Source organism: Ischnura elegans, chromosome 6 (assembly GCF_921293095.1).
Source record: "Ischnura elegans chromosome 6, ioIscEleg1.1, whole genome shotgun sequence".
Lineage (NCBI taxonomy): Eukaryota > Metazoa > Arthropoda > Insecta > Odonata > Coenagrionidae > Ischnura > Ischnura elegans.
Window position 1 is genome coordinate 24893559 of NC_060251.1, and position 27204 is coordinate 24920762.

At 36.8% G+C, this 27204-nt stretch overlaps 1 protein-coding gene and 1 long non-coding RNA gene across 3 annotated transcripts in view; one reads left to right on the top strand and one right to left on the bottom strand.

Annotated features, from left to right (window-relative positions):
• Positions 1–981: 981 nt before the first annotated feature.
• On the top strand, positions 982–9949 carry LOC124160543. Of its 2 annotated transcripts, XR_006865188.1 has the most exons (3): positions 982–1845; positions 5658–5790; positions 8465–9949. It is a non-coding gene; the product is annotated as an uncharacterized LOC124160543 (long non-coding RNA). The 2 variants fall into 2 exon arrangements; XR_006865187.1 differs by lacking the exon at positions 982–1845 and having other exon boundaries at positions 3693–5790.
• A 2303-nt stretch (positions 9950–12252) lies between these two features.
• The window catches only part of LOC124160199 (prosaposin), a 30864-nt gene continuing 15912 nt past the window's right edge, over positions 12253–27204 (bottom strand). Inside the window, exons 13-17 of the mRNA XM_046535978.1 lie at positions 23842–24052; positions 23030–23205; positions 19992–20178; positions 13502–13593; positions 12253–12404 (exon numbers count right to left, since the gene is read on the bottom strand). Coding sequence (XP_046391934.1) covers positions 12348–12404; positions 13502–13593; positions 19992–20178; positions 23030–23205; positions 23842–24052 — 723 coding nt within the window. The 3' untranslated portion in view covers positions 12253–12347. The remainder of the gene's footprint in view (positions 12405–13501; positions 13594–19991; positions 20179–23029; positions 23206–23841; positions 24053–27204) is intronic.

The following is a 27204-nucleotide window of genomic DNA, read 5'->3' on the forward strand; positions in this document are numbered from 1 at the left end:
GGATTTGAGGGGGGGGGGGTCCAGAACCCCCATACCCCTTGGCTATGCCACTGCCTGGCGACTATGCCAACTATATCTGTATATTGTCTATTTTCATCTATTTTGAACATACGGCTACAAGTTTTTCACTAATGTTAATTGCAGCAAGCTTAGGCATGAGAAAAAATTTCAATAGATATAGATAAGTATAAAACATATGTATAAGTACATAGTTATCTAATAGATGTCTACCGTAGATACCTATTAGACATGCTGCTGTTTTGACAATAATATATCTAATAGATATCTACGATAAATGTCTATTAGATAACTATTTATCTATCTGTAGATATCTATTAGATATCTAATAGTTGTTTATTTTCTGTGTGGGTCTCCTACTCACTAATTATCCTCCTCACAGCAGGAATCCCTGATGAAATGTTTAAATTGTCAATGATTTTGCAAAGAGTAATTTTGTTTCATACTCCAATTTTTTTTATACTTTGAAATTAATTCTTTGTTTTCTCCTGTGCATAAGTGATTTTAAAAAGAAATGTTAATGTTACTATTAACGGACTTCTGGAGTTAAAGTCTTCAGTACCTTGTGTTTTCTAAGTAAAACTTATTATTATCAATGCTATAAATCCATTTAAAATTCTACATTGCTTAAAAATGTTAGTTATTCATATGAAAGTGTAAATTGTTGAAAATCATTCACTATTTCTTAAAAATAAACCTCTGCTAATGCAAAATGTTGACAATGGACGCCTGCTAAGAAAGGGTTACAGACTAAGGTGTTTTCTGATTATTTGTGCCGCCTCTCCCCATCGTTTGCCTGGATAATCGGTATTTAACTGTACTATAATTGTTGAGATTATTGCTAATCCTTGTAATATGATTCTCTGTTGTGGTTATAGCTGTGTATTTTCTATAATTTTTTTTTAATTAAATACCCATTTCCAATTCCTTTAACTGGGTATCCTTTGCTTTGTACATATGTATACAGTTTAGATATTTTTTCTCTATAGTTTGTTCAGAGGCTGAAATTGGTGTTTTGTCTCCCTATAATTTTACAGAAAATCTTCATGCTGCAAAGGCATGCGGTTTAGTTGTGTTTTAGTGTTTTGTTTCTTTGGAACACCTTCTCTGAACACCATTGATCTCATGTAATGGTTTCCATGCTGTAGTGTGTAACTAATACGAGGTTACAGTTACTCCAACTTTTCTGGTTTCTCCTTAGATTTATTGAGATCAGACCTTTGCTATTCATCCTTCAGGTCAAAGGTGAGAAGAATTCCTTTTCATGGTACTGGCTATCATGTTGCCATCAACTGGTTGATTATTACTCTTTTCTGCAAATTACTGTGAGGATAACCATATTATGCATACATATACATATTGAAGTTTTTATCCTCTACTCTTGATCTTTGGCTATCCTTCTCACAAAGTAGTTATTAAGTACTTCTCACGATAACATTGGGCCCAGCACAATGAAAAGGGTGATAAATCAGTCTCCACACATTTGACCTGAAGACAAAATCTGGATGGCTTTCGAACTGTTGTCCTGATAAGTTAACAAACATAATTTAAAAACCAGGAATCTCATAACTGTCTGTCATTTCATTAATATAATTGTAAAAATAGAATTTTTGCATTGTATTTAGTTTCTGAGATGTATTTAATAATTGTGTGCTGTTTACAATTTGTGCTGCATTTAACAAGTGTGATATGGACATGCCGGTGTGGTGACAGTGTCACTTTACTATTACCTCTTCTCTACAAGAAGTCACCTCAGATGGGCTTCAATCATGGAGTACAAGTATGTAATATACATACATCTATCTGGTGCTTCAGTTTCACTTAATGGTAAGTGGCCACTTCTTTGTAATGTAATTTGAGCTCAATTTTCTGCGGAGCCTTAAGTAAGTTTATTCCTATTGTATGTGCAATTTATGAATATTTTTCAAAGTTAGTCCTTGGAGAATTCGTGTATCTTTATTTTTATACAATGAAAAGCAAGAGGCTGGTTAAAATTACTATCAAATTGTGAAGAATAGGATGATAAATTAAGTTGCGTACAAGCTATTAAAATGGCAGAGAAATCCTGAAGATTCTGGAATTTTTAATATCCAAGAGAACTAGTGAGCAATATGCAAAATTTTAACGAGAAGTGAAATGATACAATAAAGTATTATCTCTAACTTTTGTCTCCTTATGGAAATTTCCCCTTTTTATTATCAGTAGAAAAGCCTATTTTAGTAATTTCTAAATGGCAAGTATTTTATTCTCCCCAATTTTATTTTATAGGCTAATTTTTGATGCTATGGTATCATGAGGGTTGTAATTCTAATGGAAAAACAAGTTAATTAAAAATTTTTCATCTTACATTCTTTTCATCAGAAAAATTGTATCACAAAGTTTGAAGCCTGAATAGCAGATGCTAGCAGGAACCAAAATTACTGATGATGTTTAGGTCAAAAACGCACCACTTTTAACAGGGCCAGATCCAGAATTTTTTTCTGGGGGGGACCACGCAAGGGCCTGACAGGCAAAAGGTCGTCTTATATTTGAGATTAAAAAGAACAAACAATCATTGCTAAGCGAAATATTCCCTTTATTTTAATATGAAATATTTGTTAGTCTTGATAATGACGGTATAAACATCAAAAATAGTTGACAGTCAAAATAAAAGTTTGTGGAATAGTACTGGGTTTTGTTTCACCATGAAATTAAATGATTAAGGCTGCGTAATACACAAAACAAAACGAACATAATGAAAACCGTATTAAAACTCTTGTCTATTTTTTTGAAGCGTCTGGAGGAGGGGCACGTGTTCCCACTTAAATCTGCCTATATGGCTTTTAAACTACAGAAACTTTGAGCCATGCACTCCAATTGGCCGTGAGTATTCCCTGTTGCCAGAGTTATTGTGTACAACTCATGACTTTTAATGCTTTGCCTAGCGGAGATCATGATGTATCCAAGGCATCCAGCAACGGGGTAAACTCGCAGCCAATCGGGCGAGTGCTTGGCTCAAAGTTTCTGTTGTTTAAAAATGGTGTGTTTTCAACCTAAACAACATTAGTAATTTTGAATACACCAAAGGATGAAGTTCACCTTGAAAAAATATTATTTGCGCCTTTACTTTATTATTTTAACTTTGCACCCGTGCACGTGACTGCATACAAAGTCACTAATTGTTCCTGCAGTGCATTAGTAATTTTGGTTCTTGCTGGCATTATCTATCCTTGGTTAAAATTTTGTAGAACTATTTTTCTCCACCCTGTATATCAGGAATTTGCGTAAGGCAGGGGAAGATGCTCTAACAACCAAGGATTATAAATCATTTTTCTTCGACCATTTCTTAAGGCCGTTTTACACGGTACACGGAATTGCGCAGGTTAGAGCTGCATTAATTTCTAAAATGGCGTGGAATTGTGCGAATGCAGGAACGAAATTAGAACGGGCTATTTTGCCGTCTCGCATCCATGCATTCTCGCATGTGTTCTAGCAATTCACCGCTTTACACGACGCAATTTTGATTGCACCTTCACACGTACGTCAGACTGCGCAATTCCGTGTACCGTGTAAAACGGCCTTTAAGAAATTAGGTAGAAAAGCATGTTCATAGTACTATGGTGGTGTTTGGGAAGACTGATAATTAATGGACACCTAGCACCTAGCTATTCTTACTATGTTAATCTTCATTAGTAGCTTTGCTGCTTGTGAAATTAGACCTATTTTAATTGCATATTTCTTTTTCTTATAAATTTTCTGGGTTTAGAATTTATGATATAGAGCCATGTGACGTGAATTAAAACAAGCTTTATGTGTATATCATTATTTCATCAGCTAATCCCTGCCAAATCCTTCATATGCTACAACCATTTCCCTATGCTTAATACCATTACCAATGCCCTAATACTCGGATGTTACAATTCCAGTAATCGTACCATCTCATCTGTTGTGTGTATTCTTATTGTAAATAATTAATTTTTCGGTAATTTTGTGTTGTAACTTGAAGTGATTTAGGTGAGAATATTAGTTAGCTTAGAGCATTTACTTCAAAGTTTTACAGTTTGCATAATTGTTGACTGATAACCTAAGAGGTTTTTCAAACTTTGGGAGCATTTACTTCAAAATTTTATAGTTTGCATAACATTGACTTCTAACCTGATAAGTTTTTTATAATCCCTGCTTTAGAAAACGTTTTTGTATATTTTAGTTTTAAAAAGTTACTATCAGTTTTGTTACAATTTTAATTGTTTCCATTTTTTGCAAGGTCTTAATTTTTTTTTTCAAGTTTTCTACAGTTGACTATTATGAATTTATAAAAGTTTACGGAGAGAATCTCCCTGAAAGTACATGACATCTGTTTGGCTGTTCTGGCTATGCATGCGTGTCAGGCTTGTCATTAGGTTCATATTTAAAGTAATGGAGTGAATTGACTTAAGTCTTTATTTTTACATCTATTTTAAGAAAATGATACTGGAACTATATTTTTTCTTCATTATTACTCTTTTCATTGTTAACAAAAAGTGATTTTATAAAATTTCACAGCAGCTGTAGAATGAGAAATGTAGATTACCTCTAAGATAATTCCTCTTTGAGGTTAACCAACTATTTTTTATGGCTCAAGAATATGGCCATGTGAAAACAAAGCAGAATTAGTTGTCATCGCGACCTTGAATACCACACTAACTTGTAAAATTTGATAGTATATTTAGAAAAAAAGAATAAATGATTGTGGAACGCAAATGGTAGAATCAGATTACATATATATGTGTAGAATTGTTTGATTTCTATCAATTCAAATTATTTAATGTAATGTGGGTTATTACGTTGTATGCTATGAGAATGTAATTATTAAATGTAGTTTATACTAGTGGTGTGTTGGTTGCCTCCTCCAAATACACTATAACTATTTTATTTATCTCATATTGATAACTGGTATTAATTCATACACCACAATCGAAGACTGCTATTGATTACAGGCACATATCATTTTCTATTCCTTTGCAACATTTCATCATTGGAATCAGTCAAGTCGTCAAGAGTGAGTCAACTTTTTGGACAATATTCTTAGTCCAAACTTTATTCACAGGAATTTTGGACACCTTTCACTGATGTCTTTATGACACTTTTCTCAAACAGAATTCTTCATCTTTTCTCCTATATAGTGTCACTGATTTCATAAACTTTTCACTCAGAATAATTTATGGATGAATTTCACTTAAAAATCTGATTACTGTCATCGGTTATCACACAATTATCTCATGATGTGTGAGCCTCCCTGGCATTTTGCAGAAAGGCTTAGGGCCTCTCGAATATTCGAATATTATATCTCATAGGTATAAAAACTTTACGTACTTTCCTCATTTATCATTTACTTTATATTTTATAGGCACACATCAACAGTCAGTTGCCACCTCCAACCTACACACTTTCACAAAGCCTAAAACAGTTATTAATTTTACAAAATGCCAATACCATAATTTTAATTTTCTATAGCACTTATTCCCATATTGTCTATGGGTAATAACATGTTCGAGCAGTTTGTTTTAATTTTTCCACCACCTTGTCAATATACAAGATGTGTGGAAGAGTTTGCATTGTGTTGTGCTGACTCTACCAATACGATGATTGGCTTTCAAGGTGTATTGATTCAAAATTTACAGGAGCCGGAAAATGAGACACGAATGGAGATGACCACTTGCTGTGTTACTAGTGTTGCTCCTCCACTCAAAGTCACTGCTTCTAAATCTGCTGCTTACGGATTCCTCATCTTGGCCACCAGTCTATACCTTTGAGGTACAAATTTTCTATTGCATGCCACCTCTCCATTGTCTTATGGATTTTTATTTTCTTAACACGTTGCACACCTGGGTATTTAAATACCTAGGAACGCCGAGATTGGAAATATGTGCCTATTATGGCGTAATGCCTTTGGTTTAAACATGGTTAAAAAGCTAATGTTTAGAATATAACTTTATCCAATCAAACATTATGATGCATCAATTCATGAATGATGAAATTTATGAATAATGAACAACAACTGAATACGTACTAACGAATACGTACTGTACACTTTAAAATTTTTTAGGTTGATGCGCTTAAATGACGAGAATCTTCGTCATCAGTCCGGATCGTTCGGGAAAAAAATGACGAGAATTCTCGCCATCTGTACGCAACGTGTTATGACTACTCCATTCATGTCTTCTTTTATGGATTGGTGAAATTAAATCCCATCTCATATCTATAGAAAATACTCATAGCTTTCTGTAATCCTCTCTGTCTTTTGTCAGCGTTTCCTCTCATTTCATTTTGTATGAAGCTGTCATAGGTGTCCCATGAGCTTTCATTTATTATTTTAATTGTTTCCATTAGTTCTCTTCCAGTATGAACTTCATTTAGTACTTGCTCATTATCTTTTCTGTTGGTCCATCTGTTCTTATAACCATTCTCCAAAACCACATTCCTGTAGGATCAATTTTGGTCTTCTCATTCTTCCTTTATGTCTATGTCTCACATCCTTATGTTAACACACTTTGCGTACAAAGTTTTTTAGGCATTTTGTCCTTTTCTCAGTGGTAAGCTGTTATCTCCCAGGAGATTTTTCTTGCACTAAAATTAATGACTAAAAAATAATTAATGAGGGGGAGAATTGTCATCCCTAGGTGAAGTTGTAATGAAAATCTAAATTCAAACCTAAATACATATGTCAGTTGCTCCATTGGTATTTATCCTCTATAAGATGACCTTCTAGAGCCTTCCCCTCTGAGCATAGTAATTTCTTTATATGTTAGAACAAAAGAAATTTTTTAAAAAGAAATTCATAAGATTGCTTGGTGTCCGACTTGGCTATAACTTCCTTACTACACCAGTCAGATATTTGGAGAGTCGTTTTTATCTCCTCCCAGTTCCACTTCGGCGCCAACATGCTGACGTAATTCTACTGTTTAATTTGGTGAATGGCCTCATTGACAGTCCAGTACTCCTGGTTGGTATTGACTAGTCAGTGCCTAGGGGTCTTCGTTCAATGACCATCTTTCGCCTATCACAGTGGGCTCTCCCGACTTCTCAGAACAGGTAGTGCTGCTGCTACGTACTTGGATTTAACTTTAATGAATCTTCAGCTTACTTTAGAAGAAAAGTTGGGAAGTTTGCAGAAATTAGTCCTCATTTGCTTGAGTTTGATTTTGTGTACATTTTTTTTAATAATTACCTGTTATACATTTAATTTTTGTTTTTTTTTGTTCTAGTTGTTACTTTCAAAATAGTTGAATTTTTGTGAAATGTCGTTATCTGTGGTAATAAATAAATAAGTAGAATGGTAGGCAACCTGCTACTCATGCTCACCTTCTGTTTTTTTTATTGTTTCTCCACCAATGCCATTGTCTTTCAATAATGCCATTGGCAACAATTTTCAATTTTTTTTAGGAAATTGTTTTGGTAGTAGCTTGATTAAGCCATTAATGATCCTGAATTTCAAAGAAGCGAGAGAATTAGTTTTCACTATTTTTACAAATTGAGATGGCATATTGAACATGTTCACTGCAGAGCTGAATCTCTCTTCCCAGGAGCAGATTATAATATGTATTTTGAAAATGTTTGGGCACTGATTTTATTGTGCCAATTCGAAGAAAAATGTTAAGTTTCAAGAAGAATCATAAGTACAGTATATTCCAGTTAATTGGGACATATTGGGACTTGTGCACTTTGCCCCAATTAAGCGGCTGCCCCGATTAGGCGAACTCTCTTGTATATAGTCATAAAAAACGTTGAAATGGTAGAAAGAATATTAAAGAATTTTCATAATGCAACATAAGTTTATTGAACTATTAATTTGATTAATAAATCAGCGATTTTGGTCAATTTATTATCATTTAAGAATTATAACATTTTTGTTAAAAATATTTTTCACAGCGACGGGCGACGCTGAATGAATGTCTTTTACTAAGTCCTATTAAAGAAATGTCCTATCCTCTTGCGGATACTATAACAAAGAGCTTTCAAAATAGGGCAAGAATAGGAAAATTTGTGAAAAATAAGAGTAAATCAAAGGAGGATAATATAAGAAAATAGTATTCTGAAAAAAAAAAATTTAATTTCGTCGCGAGTATAGGGTCTATGTCGCCGACTCATGGCCCAATAAAGCGGCATGCTGTCCCAATTAAGCGGAGAATACTCTGGGATATTCCTCTATTGGGTTCTGTTCTTCAAGATCTGCTTCATTTAAGCGGCTGCCCCAAGTAACCGGTGGACCCATTAAACGGAATCTACTGTATTAATTTTTATTTGTAAGGTACCTTTATGTGAGGACAAAATATTTTTTCATATTTTCTTTTTAAATGCATTCCATGATTTCTCTCCTGCTTGTGAATGCCTTTTTTATTGAATACTACCTAAACTACTAGTATCAAAAAAATGATTTTATCTTAAACCTGCCACAATAGTAATCAATCAATTTCTTTGTCTCTTACAGGAAGAAAACCATTGAATTTACCCTAACCATGGATCTTCAGGCTTACTCCTTGAATGTATTCATTGAAATACTCAAATGGGCTTCTGCAATGTTTACCCAGTCCGAAAATCTTTTGCAATGCGACCATTCTGGCCACTGAATCTGAAATTTATCATCATAGAACAGTAGATGTAAAGGTTGTTTTACACGGGGTATGGAATTGCATAATTCAGAACTGCATTTTTTCTCAATCTGTCACACAATTCTGCATATGCATGAAAGAAATTAGAACAGGGGCTATTATACCATAATGAATGCATCCTAGCAATTCACCGCTTTACACAACACAACTTGAAATGTGCTCTCGCATGTAGGTCAGATTGTGTAAGTACATGCCCCATGTAAAACTAGTTTAATGCAGGAAAAAATGGATTCCCAATAAAAACGAACTTCACATCTGATATTGGACAGTGTGGAATGTCATTTCCAAGGAATCCATTAGAAACCAGTAGGGAAGTAATATGAAATGTATGCAAAAAAATACGGAACATAATGCATGTTTACCCTTTTCCCCTTGAGTTCCACATCAGAAAATTCAGTTCTGCAAACAGGCACTTAGGATCAAGGACTTAACCATACAAACACAGCAGTTCCCATCAGGTCACTGAAGTTAAGCAAAGTTGGATCAGGGCTGACAGCCAGGTATCCAGAAATTTGCTTTGGGTTGCATGAGTGGTATGCAGGTTGCCTTAACTGGGAAAACTATTTTTCCAATTTGTTTACGAAATCCACCCAATTTTTCAAAACTTTTCTTTTTTTACTTTTTACACCGTTGGTTGTAGGATATCATCAGATTGTGAAAAAAATTCACATCTTAGAACATGATCTCAGACCAAAACTTATAAAGAAAGTGATAAGATAAGAGATCCTGGGCTGTCTCCTAAAAGTGGGCAGTTTGTACTTGGTAAAATATTTTTGGGGGCCCGAAGCCCCCACGGACCCCCTCTGGCAATGTGCCTAGAGACTGTTTTATAGGTGACCATTAAGGCAAGTGGCAGGCAGCATAAACATGGGGTATACACAATGGACCAAGAAAGGTCAAAGTGATCTGCCTAAGTACCTGTAGTAATCTGTATTAGATACCACGAGACAAATCTTATTCCATTAATTTATACTTTACACTATTTACCAATGTACAGAATTGCAAGGGATCATTACATATTACATAATTAACATTTTCTTGATGAAGTCATTTTATGTTTCTCCGAGTACTGTTTTAAAAGGCACCTTGAGCAATCGAGGGTGTTACTCCACTTGTACGTGTAATTATGTCTTGAGCAATATTTGCCCAAATTAGTGTAGTTCATTATTATATGTTCAAATTTAAAAAAATAATTACTAATTTATATACAATGTTGTTTGTTTCTGTATTTGAAAAAATGACTTCTGCCGATAAATAAATGTGATTATTATAAGTGCCAGGATATCTGACAAAGAACCCTGAAATATGGTGTTTCATTTCATTAAATTAGTTCCATTTGTTTTCCAGTCCTGACCAGAAGGATTTTGAATCCCATTTTACTTGGAAACTGGGATGTAATTTTAATTGGGTACGTTATCCGTTAAGATACAGGAAACTTACACCTAAGGGTGTATCAATAACTTCAGGAAAAACAGTCGAGAATGTTGGATCCTCTCTTATGACTTGCTGTCCCATGCCATACTTCCCGCCCAAACTTTTTTTTCATAAATGGGACAGTCAGCAACACTCCCTTCTTACCCAAACTAGTCCCTACATTGCATGTTAATGTTGGTATTCCATTCCCTTCTCATACTAGCATGTCCTGTTATCCTCTAAATGCAGTATTAAGACTGGATCCGGTAATAGGAGAGAAACAATGTATTTGGGGAAATATTAACTGGTTTCCGTGGTGTTTAGTATAAAATTAAACAAAATTACAAACACATTAAACAGTATTTGTTTTGTAGATACATATTAGCCTTTGAAATAATTTCACCAAATTACACAATATTCCACAAATTAATTTTTTTAAGCGGAGCAAAGCATGACCTGATTCATCTTACCCTAATGTGATGGTTGAAGAATTAAGAATCATAACTGAAAGTTCCATGAACTGAGGGGGCCTATTCCATGTACGCCAGGTTTGAACACAAGTTCAATTAGGAGAAATAAGGGGAGGGAATGATGAGCACACAGGTAGAAAAATACATTCCAAGAATTTCATATATATGTATAAGTTTCTCCCAGACTTTCACATGAATTTCTACACTTTTTGATAAAGTAAAAATTCTCTTAAAGTTTCCAGCTTTTCATGACAATTTTCACCCTCTGTATTATAAGTGCTTATCTTCCTCATTCTTATCTCCACATTGTGTTCCTTTCCAAATGGCATCTTAAACCAATTGAACCAAAATAAATATCAACATTAGAGATGTGCGAATAGTGTCCGCGAATACTCTAATACTAGAAAGTATTCGATATTCGAGGTCTCGAATAGTTATGCTAAAAGTACCGTCTCGAATACTTTGAATTTCGCGTCATACACTGTCGCACGCACGTCGTTGGTAGTTGACTCAGAAAATGTAGAGAACTGTAGTAGTTTAGTGCACGCAGCGCCATTTTAGGCAAGTTGACGAACTACATCAAATTCGCGGGTTTAAGCGGTGAAAAGAGTTCGACGTGGGGAACCGAAATTGATCGGGTGAAAAAATCCAAAAATCCCTGGTGTCCCCCTTCAGGAGAACCTCACAATCAGTGCCTTGGGATAGTAAGTACGAAGCAAAATTCCCAAAATCCGCTACCCCCTCCATCCATCAGCCATACTCCGACGCTTTCATCCTCTTCGAAATCAAACAAAAGGCCCCAGCTCGCGCAAGGTTCATGTTACAAAGACCATAAAGCAAAAGCTTCAAAAGAAAATATCAAGTTACAGGGCAATAATGGAACCATGTTTCACCCTTCCCTCTTTCTCCCCCACTGACCATTTTCCTGCATCCATCCAGTGCCGTGGGATAGCAACATTGGAGCATTTCCCACGATCCGCTATCCCCCTCCAATTAGCATTCGCCTCAACCTTTCTGACGATTTCCTCTTCTCTGAAATCAAACAAAAGGTCCCAACTCACGCAGGGATCGTATTACGAAGACCTTAGCTTCGAAAAAAATATCAAGTTACACGAGAACAATAAAAACGTGTTTCACGCCCTCCCCCCTTTTCTCATCCACTGACCTTTTTCTGCCTAAATGCTTCGAAGTTCCCCATTTCTGGGGGTCAACTGTTGCATGAGTCATCTACTAGCCCAAAAGGTGTCTAATAATGACTTTTATTCAAGGTATTCGAGCAATTATTTAATATTTGAGTTCGAGAAATCTGCTATTCGACCCATCTCTAATCAACATGCATTGCCGGCAGGATAGGAAAACCATATTACAATTACAAAAAACCAATTATTTATTGATTACAAAATAAACAAAAGTTGATAATGACAATTAAACAATCATTTTCACAATTATAGACTATTTAAAATCTATTTTTATTTAAAATTTTGTACAAATCTATACTATCTGCTGAAACAATATCCTCCTAAAAGGTGATGAAGAGGAACTAAAGCTATTTTGTTTTCTCCTAACGTAGCAAAATTTACCATTTTCGACACTAAAATTTCAAGTGTAGAATAATTCAAACCCTTCAAGGAAAGAATGCTCACGAAATAAGGAAGAGTCACTTGACAGCCTCTAAATTCAAAATAAAAATGTTTCATAATGACACTTCTTTTTTGCCAATTCAATTCAAGAAAGAATTGCTGAGCAAAGCTCTTGGAATACAAATGCTTTCACCTCTTTGAAGCACGGAATAGTAATAAAGTACTTATAAAAATCACCTTCACTTCGTTACAGGCTTCAATCCATTCCAGACTTTGTCTTGGCAATGCTTAGTAGCCTAAAAGGAGAAAAAGTTCAAGGGTTAGCACATTGTAAATGTAAATGGTTTAAATTGTTTTTTATTATTTCAGAGTACCTATTTACGAGGCATGAAGCTTAGCAGGTACATTTGCAACACAATATGTATGTATGTACTGAAATATTTTTCCTAGGAAATATTGCATCCTCATAAATATTGTTTACTTGACCATTACTTTCTACTGGACTTTTTTTCCTTCCTAAAATCTAAAAGGTTCTAGGAAAAACTTCATTTGAACTTGGTATGAAGACCTAAATCTCTACCATCAATATCTTTTTCTGTAACCTAGGCATAGTTTCCCAACCTGACACAAAAAAGTAAATGAATTTTTGCAAAAAAAATATTTTTTTCTGCCACGGTCTGAGGATACATTTTAAAGTGACTATTTTACTGATAAAGAATGCATAACTAAAAAGTGGAATATTTTGAGTGAATGGTGAGAAGACATTCAGAGTTTCCACTTTAACCAGTCTGGGCATAGGTTTTGGTGGTATATCAGCTCATATTTTGGAATTTCCTCTCAGGAATAGCAGTTTAGTTGATGTATTATGTCTTGATGGTTCTAAGATAAACAAATGGAACTAAAACTACAACAAGAAGCTTAGATAATCACTCAGTCCAATCTAAAAATAATTAAGAGTCAACAAGAACATCAGGCATAGTAGAACCTTGAATATCACTTGCTTTTTGCATTCTTTGAATTATCCACCCATCAATTATCTAGCCAGTCCGCAAAAACACTATCTACCATTCCTGCCCTTATCTAATTCAAAAGACAAGTACCCTATTTTCCCTAATATAGTCCCCCCCTTATTATAGTAATATAATATATTACTTTCACCACAGGCATTTTTGGAAAAAAGGGGGAACTATATTCAGACATATACGGTATTTAAAAAAAATGGGTACCATAAAGTATAATAGAGACACCAAAATTAAGTTTGCAAGTAAAATTATCATGAATGGATAATCTATCAATTTTCATTATCCATTTGAGTATCCCTTTCATTAGTGTAAACTTCTAGCATAAATAAACAGAAAATTTCATTCTACAAAGTATACAGAGAAAAATTTACCTTGCAAGCATTAGCATGGAATTCAGATTGACACCAGTAAGAAGGTCCCCAAGTGCACTTCTTCCCACCTAGGAGGTGTACTGTCGCAGGTCCTGTAGAAAATGCAAGTGGAAAAAGTGATTGACATATTACAAAATTTATCATTTGTCGTAACAATTAAACACATTCTACAGGTTAAGCTAGCTTTAAATAGAACATATTTCTAACTTTAAATTCCAATACTTTATACCAGATCATAATTCACCGGAAAAAAACTGGAACCAGCAGTTTACATTAAAATTAGTGATGGGTCGATTCCAAAATTTTAACAATTCCGATCCTGATATTTCGATTCCAATTCTACCGATACTGATTCCATCGATTCTTACGCCATAGGCTCCAAGAAAAATATCACTTAATTCCAGGCAACAAGACAACCACTTAATTATTACTCTGTGAAAGAATCAGTTGACAAAAGCATCTTTCATATCATCACTATGCCATTAAAATATAATAGCTAAATTTCAAAACGGAACATACCTGAAAAGTGGTCTTATATTTTATTGTAAATATCTTAGTATTATCAATAATGTCTCACAAATTTAATCCCCTATTACAAATTTTAATTTTTGCTCAGAAAGCAAAGCATCTTCGCTACTACTTTCAGCCTTGAGCAAGAGATGCAAGTCTTCCAGTATTTCCCAGGGAAGGAATTTGGTGGTGCATTCATCTCTGATAAATAAGCTTCCACTTCAGCTTCAACAGTGTTTGCTACGCTGACTTTGGGTACTTTTCCAAATGCATCACTGTATCTTGACCATACACCTGTCACAGGCTCCCTAGTCTGCATTTGCTCCTCTGGAAGTGGTGTGCCACTTAGAATCGATATGCTATGTGTTTTGTTATCACGATTACGTGACGCGAAAATTCAAATGACTGTTGAAAACGCGGTCGTATATAAATTTGTGGTTCGAAGTACTGCTGGAATCGAATCGATTTTTCACCTTGGCAAGTACAGTCAAACCTCTTTAGAACGAACTTCTGTAGAAGACAAGTTCTCTATACAGCGAAAAAAAGTTACGGTCCAGATTTTGTTCCCGTAAGTTATGTGTATTTTCATCCTCTGTACAACGAACCTCTGTACAGCAAAAATTTCTCTAGAACGAAATAAGCTTTTGGCCCCGAGTCAATTATTTTACCTATTTAGAGCGAAATAATGAAGTTTGTGATTACGTATCCTCCATTTCATTGATATCATTTGCGCTCGAGATAGCCGCATTAATTTTTTCGAAAAGGGAGTACATATTTCAATTTTTTCCTCATCGCTGAATCCATTACTTTGTTTCCTTGAAATAAGATTAATAATTTGGATGTGATTAAAGGTTGTGTTGATAGATAATTGTCGCTAACAAAGCACTATTACCTATATTTTTCATTTTAGCATCGTCTGCATTTCGTTTTTACATGACGGCCATCATGCAGTGGATCGTAGGTATCGACTGAAACTATCGACCTATCGATTACTGACGATATTGGCTATTTCTGCGAAGTTTCACACGCCGAGTTAGCAGATGAAAGTCCTCGGGAGCAATAACTCTTTTAAAAGTGACGTTAAATATATTGTCAAGTCTCAGAATCTTCGTAGAAGAGAACGAAAAGTTAAAAGGTACCATTAGCAGTCCATCAGAATGTGTTTTATGGTTAATATTGGGGATTTTTATCAAATCTTTCTCCAACTCGTAGGGACTCACAGAATGCCACCAAAAAGAAAGCAATTCACTCTCGAGCAGAAAATTGCCATTTTAAAAGACTTTGACACAGAAATGAAGAAATTGGATGTGGCCAAGAAGCTACGACATATCGCCGTCTTCATTGACAACAATTTTAAAAAAGAGAAACAAAATAGAAATAAGCACCATGTACAACGCTGTGAATCCCACGAGGAAGGGATTACGGGCCGCAACTTACGACAAGGTTGATGAAGCAACATTTAAATGGTTTTTACAAATACGAAGTTTGAATATCCCTGTCACTGGACCTCTAATTTGCCAGAAAGCCAAGCAATTGGCCGTGACTTTAGGTGAAGACGGATTTTGCGCATCACAAGGCTGGCTTGAAAAGTTTCGCACTCGCCACAATATTTTGTGCAAGGGAATATCAGGAGAAGAGATGTCTGCACCGGCAGATGCCATTGCTCAGTGGCAGAGTGGAAAATTAAAGGAGATAATGGCGAGTTTTCCCCCGAAAAATATATTCAACGCCGACGAGACGGCTTTAATGTATCGGCCGCTACCTGAGAGGACAATGGCTGTAAAAACAGATAAATGTAAAGGTGGTAAAAAGGCAAAAGATCGCATCACTGTCCTTCTCTGCTGTAATGCAGATGGGACTGAGATGTTACGACCCTTAGTGATAGGAAAGGCGAGAAACCCACGGTGTTTTAAAAACATTTGAAGTTTACCAGCAGATTACAGGGCGAAAAAAAAAAGCATGGATGACTTTTGAATTATTCCAGCAGTGGGTTTTAGAAATTGACATGAAAATGAGAGCACAAAAGAGAAAGATTGCTCTTTTATTAGACAACTGTTCGGCTCACAACTCTTGTGATATAAATAGGCTAACAAATGTGAAGTTGTATTTCTTCCCTCCGAACTGCACTTCCTGCCTGCAACCTTTAGATATGGTTATTATTCGATCTTTTAAATCGAATTACAGATCGAGGATGCTGCATCGAATCGTAATTAATATTGAGAGGAAAATGGACAACCCTTATTTTATTAACTTAAAACAAGGGATTGAAATGGCTACTGGTGGCTGGTGGAGCGTGACTCCTCAAACAATAAGGAACTGTTGGAGAAAGGCAGGCTTTGACTTCAATAAAGGAGAAGAAACTGAAGCAGGTCCCAGTATAAGCAGTAATTACATTGGCATTGATGCAGTCTGGGAGGAGTATATTTTGAGAGCAGGAGTGCAAACTGATGTGACTGCAGATGATTTTGTATCTGCTGATGAGGATGTACCAGTATTCCCTGAAGTAACAGATGAGGATATTTTACAGGAAGTTATGGAAAAAGATTCATCTGAGAGTGATGAGGATGAAGGTAACCCTGAGAGAGAAATTACTACAAATGAGGCCCTTGCATACATTGAAGCCCTGCAGAAATTTTTTTCCCAGAGAGATATACCTGTTGAGCATTTAGTCTCTCTCGATCAACTGCGGCATCTTTGTGTGAGATGGTCCTTGGAAGGAAAGCGAACCATTCAGAAAAAATTACCAGATTTCTTTAAATAAGTTTTATTTTAATTTTGAGAGCATCAGCCATCTAAATTCTATTAAGTTCTATTTATGTTGATAGTGGGATATGTTATTATTTATATGCAAAGAGTCAATTTGCTGTTTGTTAATTACTATCCTTTTGTTTGCACAGTCTTGTGTCTGCTAAAGAGCATTTGAGTTAATTGTTTTAAAGCTTTCTTTAGTTTTACAAATTCCATGGAATGCCTACATACGAGGTCTGTTCAAAAAGTACCCGGAATTTTCGTTTTTTCAAAAAAATATTTATTTATTCGTCTACATCAATATGGTCCCCTTCAAAGTAGTCCCCCCCAGATATAATACACTTATGCCAGCGATTTTTCCAATCTTCGAAGCACTTTTGATATTCACTTTTTGGTATGTCCTTTAGCACTCTCAGCGATTCGGCCTTTATTCCTTCAATTGAGGAAAAAGACCGACCTTTCATGGGTCTCTTCAACTTTGGGAGCAGGAAAAAGTCACACGGAGCCATATCTGCTGAATACGGAGGTTGGGGCATGACTACGGTATTGTTTTTGGCCAAAAAATTACGAACAAGCAACGACGAGTGAGCAGGTGCGTTATCGTGGTGCAAAAGCCATGAATTCTTTTTCCATAAATCGGGGCGTTTTTTTCGGATTTCTTCACGCAAACGTCGTATAATTTCAAGGTAATACTCCTTATTAACCGTACGACCTTGTGGTAAGAACTCTTGATGCACTATGCCATTGTAATCGAAGAAAACAGTTAGCAAAACCCTGACATTTGATCGAACTTGACGTGCTTTTTTCGCTCTTGGTGACGTTGAATGCTTCCATGTGGACGATTGTGCTTTAGTTTCGACATCATAACCGTACACCCATGTTTCATCACCAGTTATAACCCTTTCAAGCAAACTTGGATCGTCGTTGACGTCATTTAACTGCTCCTGAGCGATGTTCATGCGATTGTTTTTTTGGTCAAAATTCAGCAGTTTTGGAATGAATTTTGCTGCCACTCGTTTCATAACCAAAACTTTTGAAAAAATTTTATGAATTGAGCCAATTGATATGCCAACTTTATCAGCAACTTCTCTAATTGTTATTCGGCGATCATTTATAACCATTTTTTCAACTTTTTCAACATTTTCATCGATTATGGACGTGCTGGGTCGACCGGAGCGATCGTCATCTTCAACGTCTTTGTGGCCATCTTGGAAACGCTTATTACACTCGTAAACACTTGTTTTTTTCATAGCAGACTCACCATAGGCTTTTTGTAACATTTCACACACTTAGTCACACTTTATTTCATTTTTTACGCAAAATGTAATACAAATTCTTTGACTCTTCAATTCTTCCATTGTTTAAACAAGCAAAAATTGCCGAGCTCATAAAAACACGTCGAACCTTAGCGACTACCACAGACAAAGTAAACAGTGAATATGGCTGAAAATTTTATCATACTTTAGGGGCATGTATACCAACAAAATATAAAAAAATTTCGACAATCGGACTCTCCAGACCCGCGAAATTTAAAAATTCCGGGTACTTTTTGAACAGACCTCGTATTGTGATCTTATCTTTAATATTTAATAATGCTCTTAACTGGCTGTTACCAGGAAGACTGGGATATATCTTCTAGAATTTCAGGGTTACCTGAAGTTGTAACATATTATTATTTATAAAGAATTCTTCAATTTTGTGAGTGAAATAAAGAAATTTATTTGTTAACGCCAAATCTTCTTGAATTTCAGAGTTACCTGAAGTTGTAACATATTATTATTTATAAAGAATTCTTCAATTTTGTGAGTGAAATAAAGAAATTTATTTGTTAATGCCATGATTAAAAATATCAATTACACTTGTCCCTAAATGTGCTCCTATCAAATCTTTGCATGATTGAGTTCAATTAGTGATTGGCTTTAAGTTCTTGCTATGCCAATGAGGCCATATCAAAGTTTTACATTTTTAAAGTAAATTTGAGAAAATTTACCATATTTATGTGGGTAACATATCTTATTTAAGTGAATTTATCAATAGATATCAGTCCTTTATTTGCTAAAAAGCTTTTCAGTACATTAAAATGGGTAATAACTTTTGTAAAAGGGATACCTCTGTATAACAAAAACCTCTATACAACAAAATTTTTTTTTGGTCCCTAGAATTTCGTTATAAAGAGGTTTGACTGAACTCATTTTCGATTCCGGTTATTGGCCAAGAATCGAAGAATCGAACCGACCCATCACTAATTAAAATTTAGGTGAAATTATGATCATGTAAGAGGGAGTAAAACAAGCCATTCCCTCATCATATTGACAATGCGGGTTGTTGGCCTTTCATACTCCCGCCGCCGTGGTTTGCCGTGGAGACGAGGCGTGGCACTGCTTGTGATTCGCAGGTGGAGAGTTTGCGGGCAGCGGGGAGCAGTTCGAGTTGGGAGAGGATGAGAGGCATATACCTCCCAACTTCAACATGCTCAACGAGCCCATTTCCCTCATCTCGTGGGACATTTACATGAATATTCGCTCAGTAATTGTCAGAATAAGTCGTTGTTGAAATGAATTGTCTCAATATGAAAACTACAGGCATTTAAAGGCTGTTTTACACGGGGCAGGTACTTGCAGAATCTGATGTGTGAACAAAGGTGCAGTCAAAATTTCATCGTGTAAAGCGGTGAATTGCACACATGCGAGAATATGTGGACGTGAGATTGCAAAATAGCCCCTCTGTTCTAATTTCGCTCATGCATTCACACAATTCCACGCCATTTTAGAAATTAATGCAGTTCTACCTGCACAATTCCATGCCCCGTGTAAAACGGCCTTTAGACCTGCAACTTCAACACAGGTTGCATTTCTTACTCACATGAAGATTTGTTTCTATTGCAATGATTTTATGTCAAAATGTTTGAAAATCTTTACATAAAGTATTAAGCCGCCCTATGATTTTTTAATTTGATAACTTGTTTTAAAGTATACCGGGACTAGCCACAGTGATAACTTATATGGGAGTCACCCGCAATGCACAATCGTGCGAAAGATCCACAGAGAAGAAATTTTTACCATCTCACATACCAGACCGGGATCCCGGTCAAGGCGGATGATTTTTTCTCTGTGGATCTTTCACATGTTTATTATAACTGTCATTAGTTTAGCATTGTTCGGTCAAAGCCAGACCATAGTAATAAAAAATTGAGGGAGATTAATGATTGATAAATTTCAAACAAGGTCTTTACCACTAGATTTGTTGAGGAACTTGCTACTGCAGAGCTTGAGGGCAGAACAGACATCCTTTGGATCCATGAATTCAGCCAGAAGACTGATTACCACATCAGCATACTGATCCACAAATCCATTGCACTCCTTGCCGACTGTCATGGGCAGGTGATTGCAAACGGTATGCACTGCATGTTTGATTTCTTCCTGCAAGTATACATTCAATTTAAAAACAATCAGACCCATTAGCATTAACTCACTCAGTGACTCAACCAGGGTTCCCACTCTTAACTAAATTATAAAATCCACGGTTTTTCCAGGGTTTCACTGTCTAAATTTCGCCAAATTCACGGTCTTTGGTAGGCCATTTTAGGAAGAAATATTGATCACGTAACAATAACCGGCCGCACGTTAACTAAAAATTCCGCAAACGCGATGAACTCCGGGAATGCAAACACAGCAATGTAAGTGCTCTTATGACGTCGCCAATTTTGGCCTAACCAAAATTTAGAGCCAGCTAAAGGTTGTGAGTGGGAAAATGGAGGGTGGCAGGGAAGTCAATTTTTAGCCAGGATTAATGAATACAGTAGACTCCCGATTATCCGGCTGCGGTTTATCCGGGTTGCGGATTATCCGTGCATGATTTTCACTCTCGCTCAATTTTTTCCACGATCTTTGTTTTTAAAAATCCTACGCAAAATCACCAGAATTACTGCATCAATGCTAGGACATACGGGGCTTATCATTTCCGTTAGAATCCCCTTCGTAAAACGGAAGCGATCGCGCTCTAGTTGCATTCACGGGAGCACCGTGTTCCTGTTTTCCAAGCCTCGCAATGCGCGACCGCGCTCCTTGATCACGGATACAAGTCCCGCAGCAGTTTCAACCCGGGCAACTTGTGCGAGACGCGAGTACGTGGCGTAGTGCCTGACAGTGTAGTTTGCGACGTGAAGCAGTGGTTTTGAAGCATTCGTGCAAACCTTTTTCCTGTATCCGTTATCACACAGCCACGGATGCGTGGTTTTCGAAACCAGGCCATACACAAAGCATTAATAATACGAGTACATCCACGCTATCGTCGCTAAAAAAAGATCGCGAACTGGCGAAGAAAGCTCTCAAGGAGTCCTGGAAGCACTCTAAAGCAACACAATAACTGCATAAATAATAATATATTGTTTGTTTTAAGTAAATTATGAACATTGCAAGACATTTAACAGAAAGTTTGGATTATCCGTGTTTTCCGATTATTCGTGCCATCTCTCCCCATCATTACCCCGGATAATCGGGAGTGTACTGTACTTTGGCTGCCGGTCTTCCAATCACAGGCTTAAGGTCTGCGTATCGTCATGGCACTAAATGCGTGGACAGTGTCTGCGAGTGACTGACCTTGAAATAATGATCGACGTATCGATTTTTCTTTCGATCTATCAATCACAGATCTACACTCAAGTTTGAGAGATTTTTTAAGGTTTTAAGACAAAATTCACGGCTATTTCCAGGTTTTTTCACGGTGGACGGAATTCACGGCTTATTCACGGTTTTAAGGTTTTCACGGTTGAGTGGGAACCCTGTCAACCCATAGTTACAGTCCGGCCGCCGAGAGTTGTCCGATGACAGCTAGAAAGAGTAGGGGGCAAGGTTGCCAGGTAAGAAATGGAAACACCCACACCACGCGTAAACAAAAGGGTTCCCTTAAGAAAGGAACCAGAAGGGACGACGAGCGTGAAGGATCCAAAGGAAGATTCCTTTGTTTTGGCGATTCGCAGAAAGGGCTTGTTTTGGTGGCTCAGGCTTGTTTCAGTGCTTCATATCCATGAGACAACGTTGTATGACTGGGCGAGGGTATGAGGTGCGTTTGGGGGACAGCAATTGGCTGCAAACCGTGCAGGCGCAGGGTTCTCCGCCCCTCCTTTTGAACTGTCATCGGACAACTCTCGACGGCCGGACTGTAGTCGAAGGTTGGTTTCGATAGGTGAGGGAAGAACTCACCCCAGACTTGGCCTAAGGCATGCGAATACCACACATAGGAGGCAGTTTCTTTTTCTCAACATAACGTCCAACTTCAAGGATTTTCTTGGGAGTTTTTGAAGGCTACGAGCCCACATTTCACCCTGGGACCCATGGAAAAGCAGCCAAAAGTTCTACCCAATCACGCTCCTCAATGATATACATATAATACTGCCACATCAGCCAAGGAATTTCACTTTACTTAAAGAATCTCACTTGTCTTTCTTGCAATCATAGTTAAATGAAAAAATTAAAATTCTCATAAAAACAACGACTAAGTCGCACCATTGACAGTCATCATTTCACATCAATTTTAAACCATGATACAGAGTTGACCTTTGGGGCATAAAATGCTAAACCATTTATGTTCTTCGATATCATTACTAATCCAACATGTACATATTTAACAGTGGAACCTATTTTACTAAACATGCTAATAACTGCACTGAAAGTTCAGCTTAACTTAATTATTTCAAGTACAAGAAAAACAAATCTTGCAAAAATCAAAGGTGCAAATTTATCGAATAGACTGGTGCAATACCAGGACTAAATATGCTGATTGCAAACCAGTGTACACACAATGATAAATAATTATTAGTGGAATCAAATGCAGAAGATTGCGGAACGTCAGAGGTTTGATTACTGGCTCAGGGGCTTTTTTCCAAGGCACTTCACATGAGTGAGGGAAACAGTGCACATGGGTGCATCTGTTACATTAGCAGTCAAAAAACTATACCAACTAGATATAAATATTTATAATAATGAAGCACAGTTTCGTGGTCTGAAAGTTTTACCAGGGCCAATAACGTAATGACTAGAGCTGCCAATCAGGCCTTAAATCTATAAGTGAACATGAAGGAAATAAAAGAAAAATGTGCATTTTTTATAAAAGATAGGGAAATTTTTAACCTGGAGGGTAAAAATGATTACACAAAATCACCTAAGCTTTGCTCGCCATCCTGACCGACTTGAGATAACCACATATCAATGTGACAGGAACACAAATAGCGCTATTAGAATGATAATAAAGATTTTACAAGTAAACACTTACGTCTGTGGCATTGTCCTTCAGAGCATTGTCGATTTGAGACATGATGAATTCACAGATGACGCAAGTGCTTGAGTCCTTTGCCTTCTTCCCATTAAACTTCTTTGGGACATGGGAAGGTAAGACCTTTGCGACTTCTTCCATATGAGTCACTTTATAGTCTGGAATCTCATTTGTCACTGCAAAGGGAATTCAAAGGATATACTTCAAACTCATTGATATGAAAAATTAAGCACATAAGAGAACTGAGAGGAGAGCTGCATTAAACCAATCCCAAAACTGTTCAATTATGCCCATGATATTAGACGTGTTAGTAATAAGATCCACAATTTCAAAATCCCTGACTTTACCTAGGCAAAATTCTCTTTTCACCTGACTTATGACACTTCCTTTTCAACCATCACAAAAAAAATTGGAACAAAGAATCGATAAAAATCAAAATCAATGCTCAATATCTCATTCAAATGCATCCTTTTTCAAATGCATTTTTCTGCTATGAACATACAAAAAACAGCAACGTAATAGGAATTTTCCACTTAATCCCTTTCCCCTAGGCTTTAATTGGCCCATGCTGAACTATAGTCTATACATGCTTTCCTTTTCCCCAGCCACATTTCTCCTCAGGTTCAGAACAATGGCTACACCATGGAACATCAAAGATTGAGACAAATGTGCTTGACTATCCTAACAAAATATAATCACAGGGAGTGAAAGCACAAAAATTACAGAGAAGAGACAACTTAAAAGATGATGGCATACATGCTCATGTTATACCAACACTAAAATGTTAAATTAACATCTGGAGGAGAACTCACTTATTTCAAAATCAGCCTTAGGATTGGTGGGAACATTCCTGCTGCCTCCAGTGCAGAGCTTCAGATAGACACAGACTTCCTGAGGGGTGAAGTCTGCAATCAGCATATCAACCAGTTCTTCAGTGTACTGATCCACCAAGCTGTCACATTCCGCAACAAGCCTTGAGGGCATGCTACTGCAAACATTTTCAAGAGCGTCCTTGATGCTTTCCTAAAATAAAAACAAAACATTGCAGTTAGCTCAAAGCTTTACACTTAGCAATGATTTTTTGAAACTATCCCATTAAAACCAATTTTAGGCAAATTGTGATGTCAAAGCTTTTATCCACATGCATAAAAATACTATATCTTTCAATGCTTGCTTTTAAAAAAACAATATCTCAAAAACGACTATAAAAACGATTATAAAACAAGCTTTCAGCACTTAAAATATTGAAATATTTTTACAAATTTAAAAACTAAAAATAAAATCCCCATAGAAATGCCATGGAACTTCAAAGATTGAGACAATGACTGTCCATTAAGCAAGTTTTTCACTTTACTTTACCGCAATGACTGGTATGGAAAACTCAACAGCCAACAGGTGGGTCTTATACATGGATGGCACTTAACACATTCAATGCGGGCCCGATTTGCATTTAAGTCGTCAAAATCGACCGTTAAAATGAGAAAGAAACATAGAGGGAGGTTTCCGCACCATAACTTCCATTCAAATACAGTAGAACTTGTTTAGAAAAAAATTTTAAAATTGGGGCTTCTCATTGGCTGCAGTTTTGCATAGTCATACATTCCTGAAAAATGGCCACCTTTTATTATTCATCTCGTCACAAGAAGTGAGAAATGCATTTGGATAAATCACGGTCGTAGAAAGAGATGTGGAATGAATGCAGGAATGTTAATGGCTAATAATAATACAGTGGAACCTTGATTTATCATTTTCAGGGGGATGGATGAAAAAAACGATAAATGCGGGAAAACGATCAATGCACGAATGTTTGTCCGGGTTGCCTATGTCCCAAGAAACGCTGGATTTTTGCGAATTATGACATTCATTAATGGATTTAAAAAAGATTTTAACTGATTACAGGAATAATTATTCCTTTATCGAAACACTTAGGTCATATTGTTGATTCGGATTATATCTCTTTCAAATATCCTGAAGGAACAAGCCGCCTTGCTAAAAAATGTTTCACTCCACTCGGAATTTTCACTGCTATTATGCATTTCTGTCCGATGTAAAAATTCTTATCCATCAAATGCCATTTCAAGTACATGTATTCACGAGAGAAATGTGCGTGTTATGCCTCAAACAACCGATTTCACCGTCGCAGTGATTGGTTATGAGATGGATCAAGAAGGCCAAAAATAGTTTATTAATTGAAATGTTCCTTTCTTGCAATTAAATTTTTAATATGATTGAGGCAATGTGGCGTTAATCGTCAGCAGCACGGCCAACTAATCCTAGGCTTCATCCCACTTCTTGTTTTCACCAGGGATCTCGCTCCACCCCTACCCCTGCCGTCATGTACTAGCGGACATACCGAGGCGTGCTGTAATATTCACGCATTTCTAGCCCGGATTCTTTTCTTCGTCTTCAATTATTTTCAGTCAATCTTTTAAAGTTCTCACTCGTGTCTTCGAAAGGGCCATGGTCCAAAGACGAATAAGAATAAAACTAATAAAAATGAAACCGGACCGGACTCTTTAGAACCCACACGGAAAACACTTGCCGGTTATAAGTCAACCCACCCTGGAAAGTACGGAACCACTCGTACAAGGTGAAGTTCGGCACTAATGCTATCGCATACGGCGTAAGCAGAGCTTACTGCAGAGGGTGAAGCATGACCATAAGACTGTGCAAATTATTTATCCTATAGAGAAGGCAACTTACTCACTTATTTCTAACAATAAGTCGCGTAGCTCTAGATGAGCAGATGAATTCAGATTGCTAGTAGGGAGAAACAAAATATCCTGAGAAGACATCGCTTCGTTAGCACCTCAGACAAGTGAGACTTGTAGCGTAACTCGTAAATTGTAACCAGACAATCAAGTTTTCGAAAAAAATCTGCATCAACTGCCGTGAAGCTCACTATCAGCTGCGAGGATATCGATATTCGCCAGAAATCACCATCGTATTATTCCAACTATTTCCTTGCTTAAAATAGTTAAATAACGTTAAAAATACGTCGTGTTTGGTATCATTCTTTTTTGAATTACGTGCACATCACTCAATCTAATAAAAATATAATACCAATTGCCGAAATTCATTTTTACACACCTTTCAGGCTAATCGGTGATTCATGCAGCAGTTGACCTCCAGAGGTGGGGATCTTTGAAGCGAGTCAGCTAAAAAAAAAGTCAGCGGTCGAGAAAGGGGGAAGCGTGAAAAAGGTTTCTTTTGTTCTCGAGTAACTTGATATTTTCTTTCGAAGCTTAGGTCTTCATAATACGATCCCTGCTCGAGCTGGGACCTTTTTTTTATTTCGGAGAAGAAGAAAGCTTCAACCGGGGGGAGGTGAGTGCTGAATGGAGGGGGATAAGGATCTTGGGAAATGCAATAATGTAAATATGCCACGGCACTCAGCTTCTCCCTATCGTATTTCAATCTCCTGGGGAAGATTCAAACTTTGTGTCTCTGTTAGCCATAAACAACACGTTGTAAACACTTTGTCTTATTTTTGTCAAACGATGGATGCGGGAATATTATACGACGGGACCGCGATCTTCGAACGATCAATGCGGGAAAACTATACTTCGGGGAGCGATAGATGCGGGAAAAAATTACATTGTCTTTATGAAATTTGGGACCAGGAGCGGCGAACGATGAATGCGGGAACGATAAATCAGGGTTCCACTGTAAATTTAATCATGAATTCAGAGGTTTATGACACTTAAGAAGATACAGTAAATTCCGGTTATTACGCGCCTCACTTTACCGCGGTTTCGGATATACCGCGGGTCTCACCATGTCCCCCGAGATGATTACATTGACCTTTTTTTTTGAGGTAGGTAACTTTGTGGCGAATTTTATCTCGGCGTGACTACCGACGCGTCGCAACTTCAAGCGACTGTATTAACGCGGTTGGCGACGTATTCCATACATTGTTTCGTAGCCATAAAAAAAAACTCGGTAATGCCTGATCGGTCATTGTGTCTTGTGAACTCGAGCTGAAAAGTGTGTTGCACGGCTATAATAATTTTCGAGATTCTGGGAGATTGAGATAATTCTCATTCGTACGTTCGCACCGCGGCGCCCAAACCAAGGTAGGTACTCAATGCCCACAGGCTTCGAGCATTTAACAATGAATGGCTGTTTTACCTTTGTCTTAATATGAATATGAAAATTACTTTTTTACGAAAATT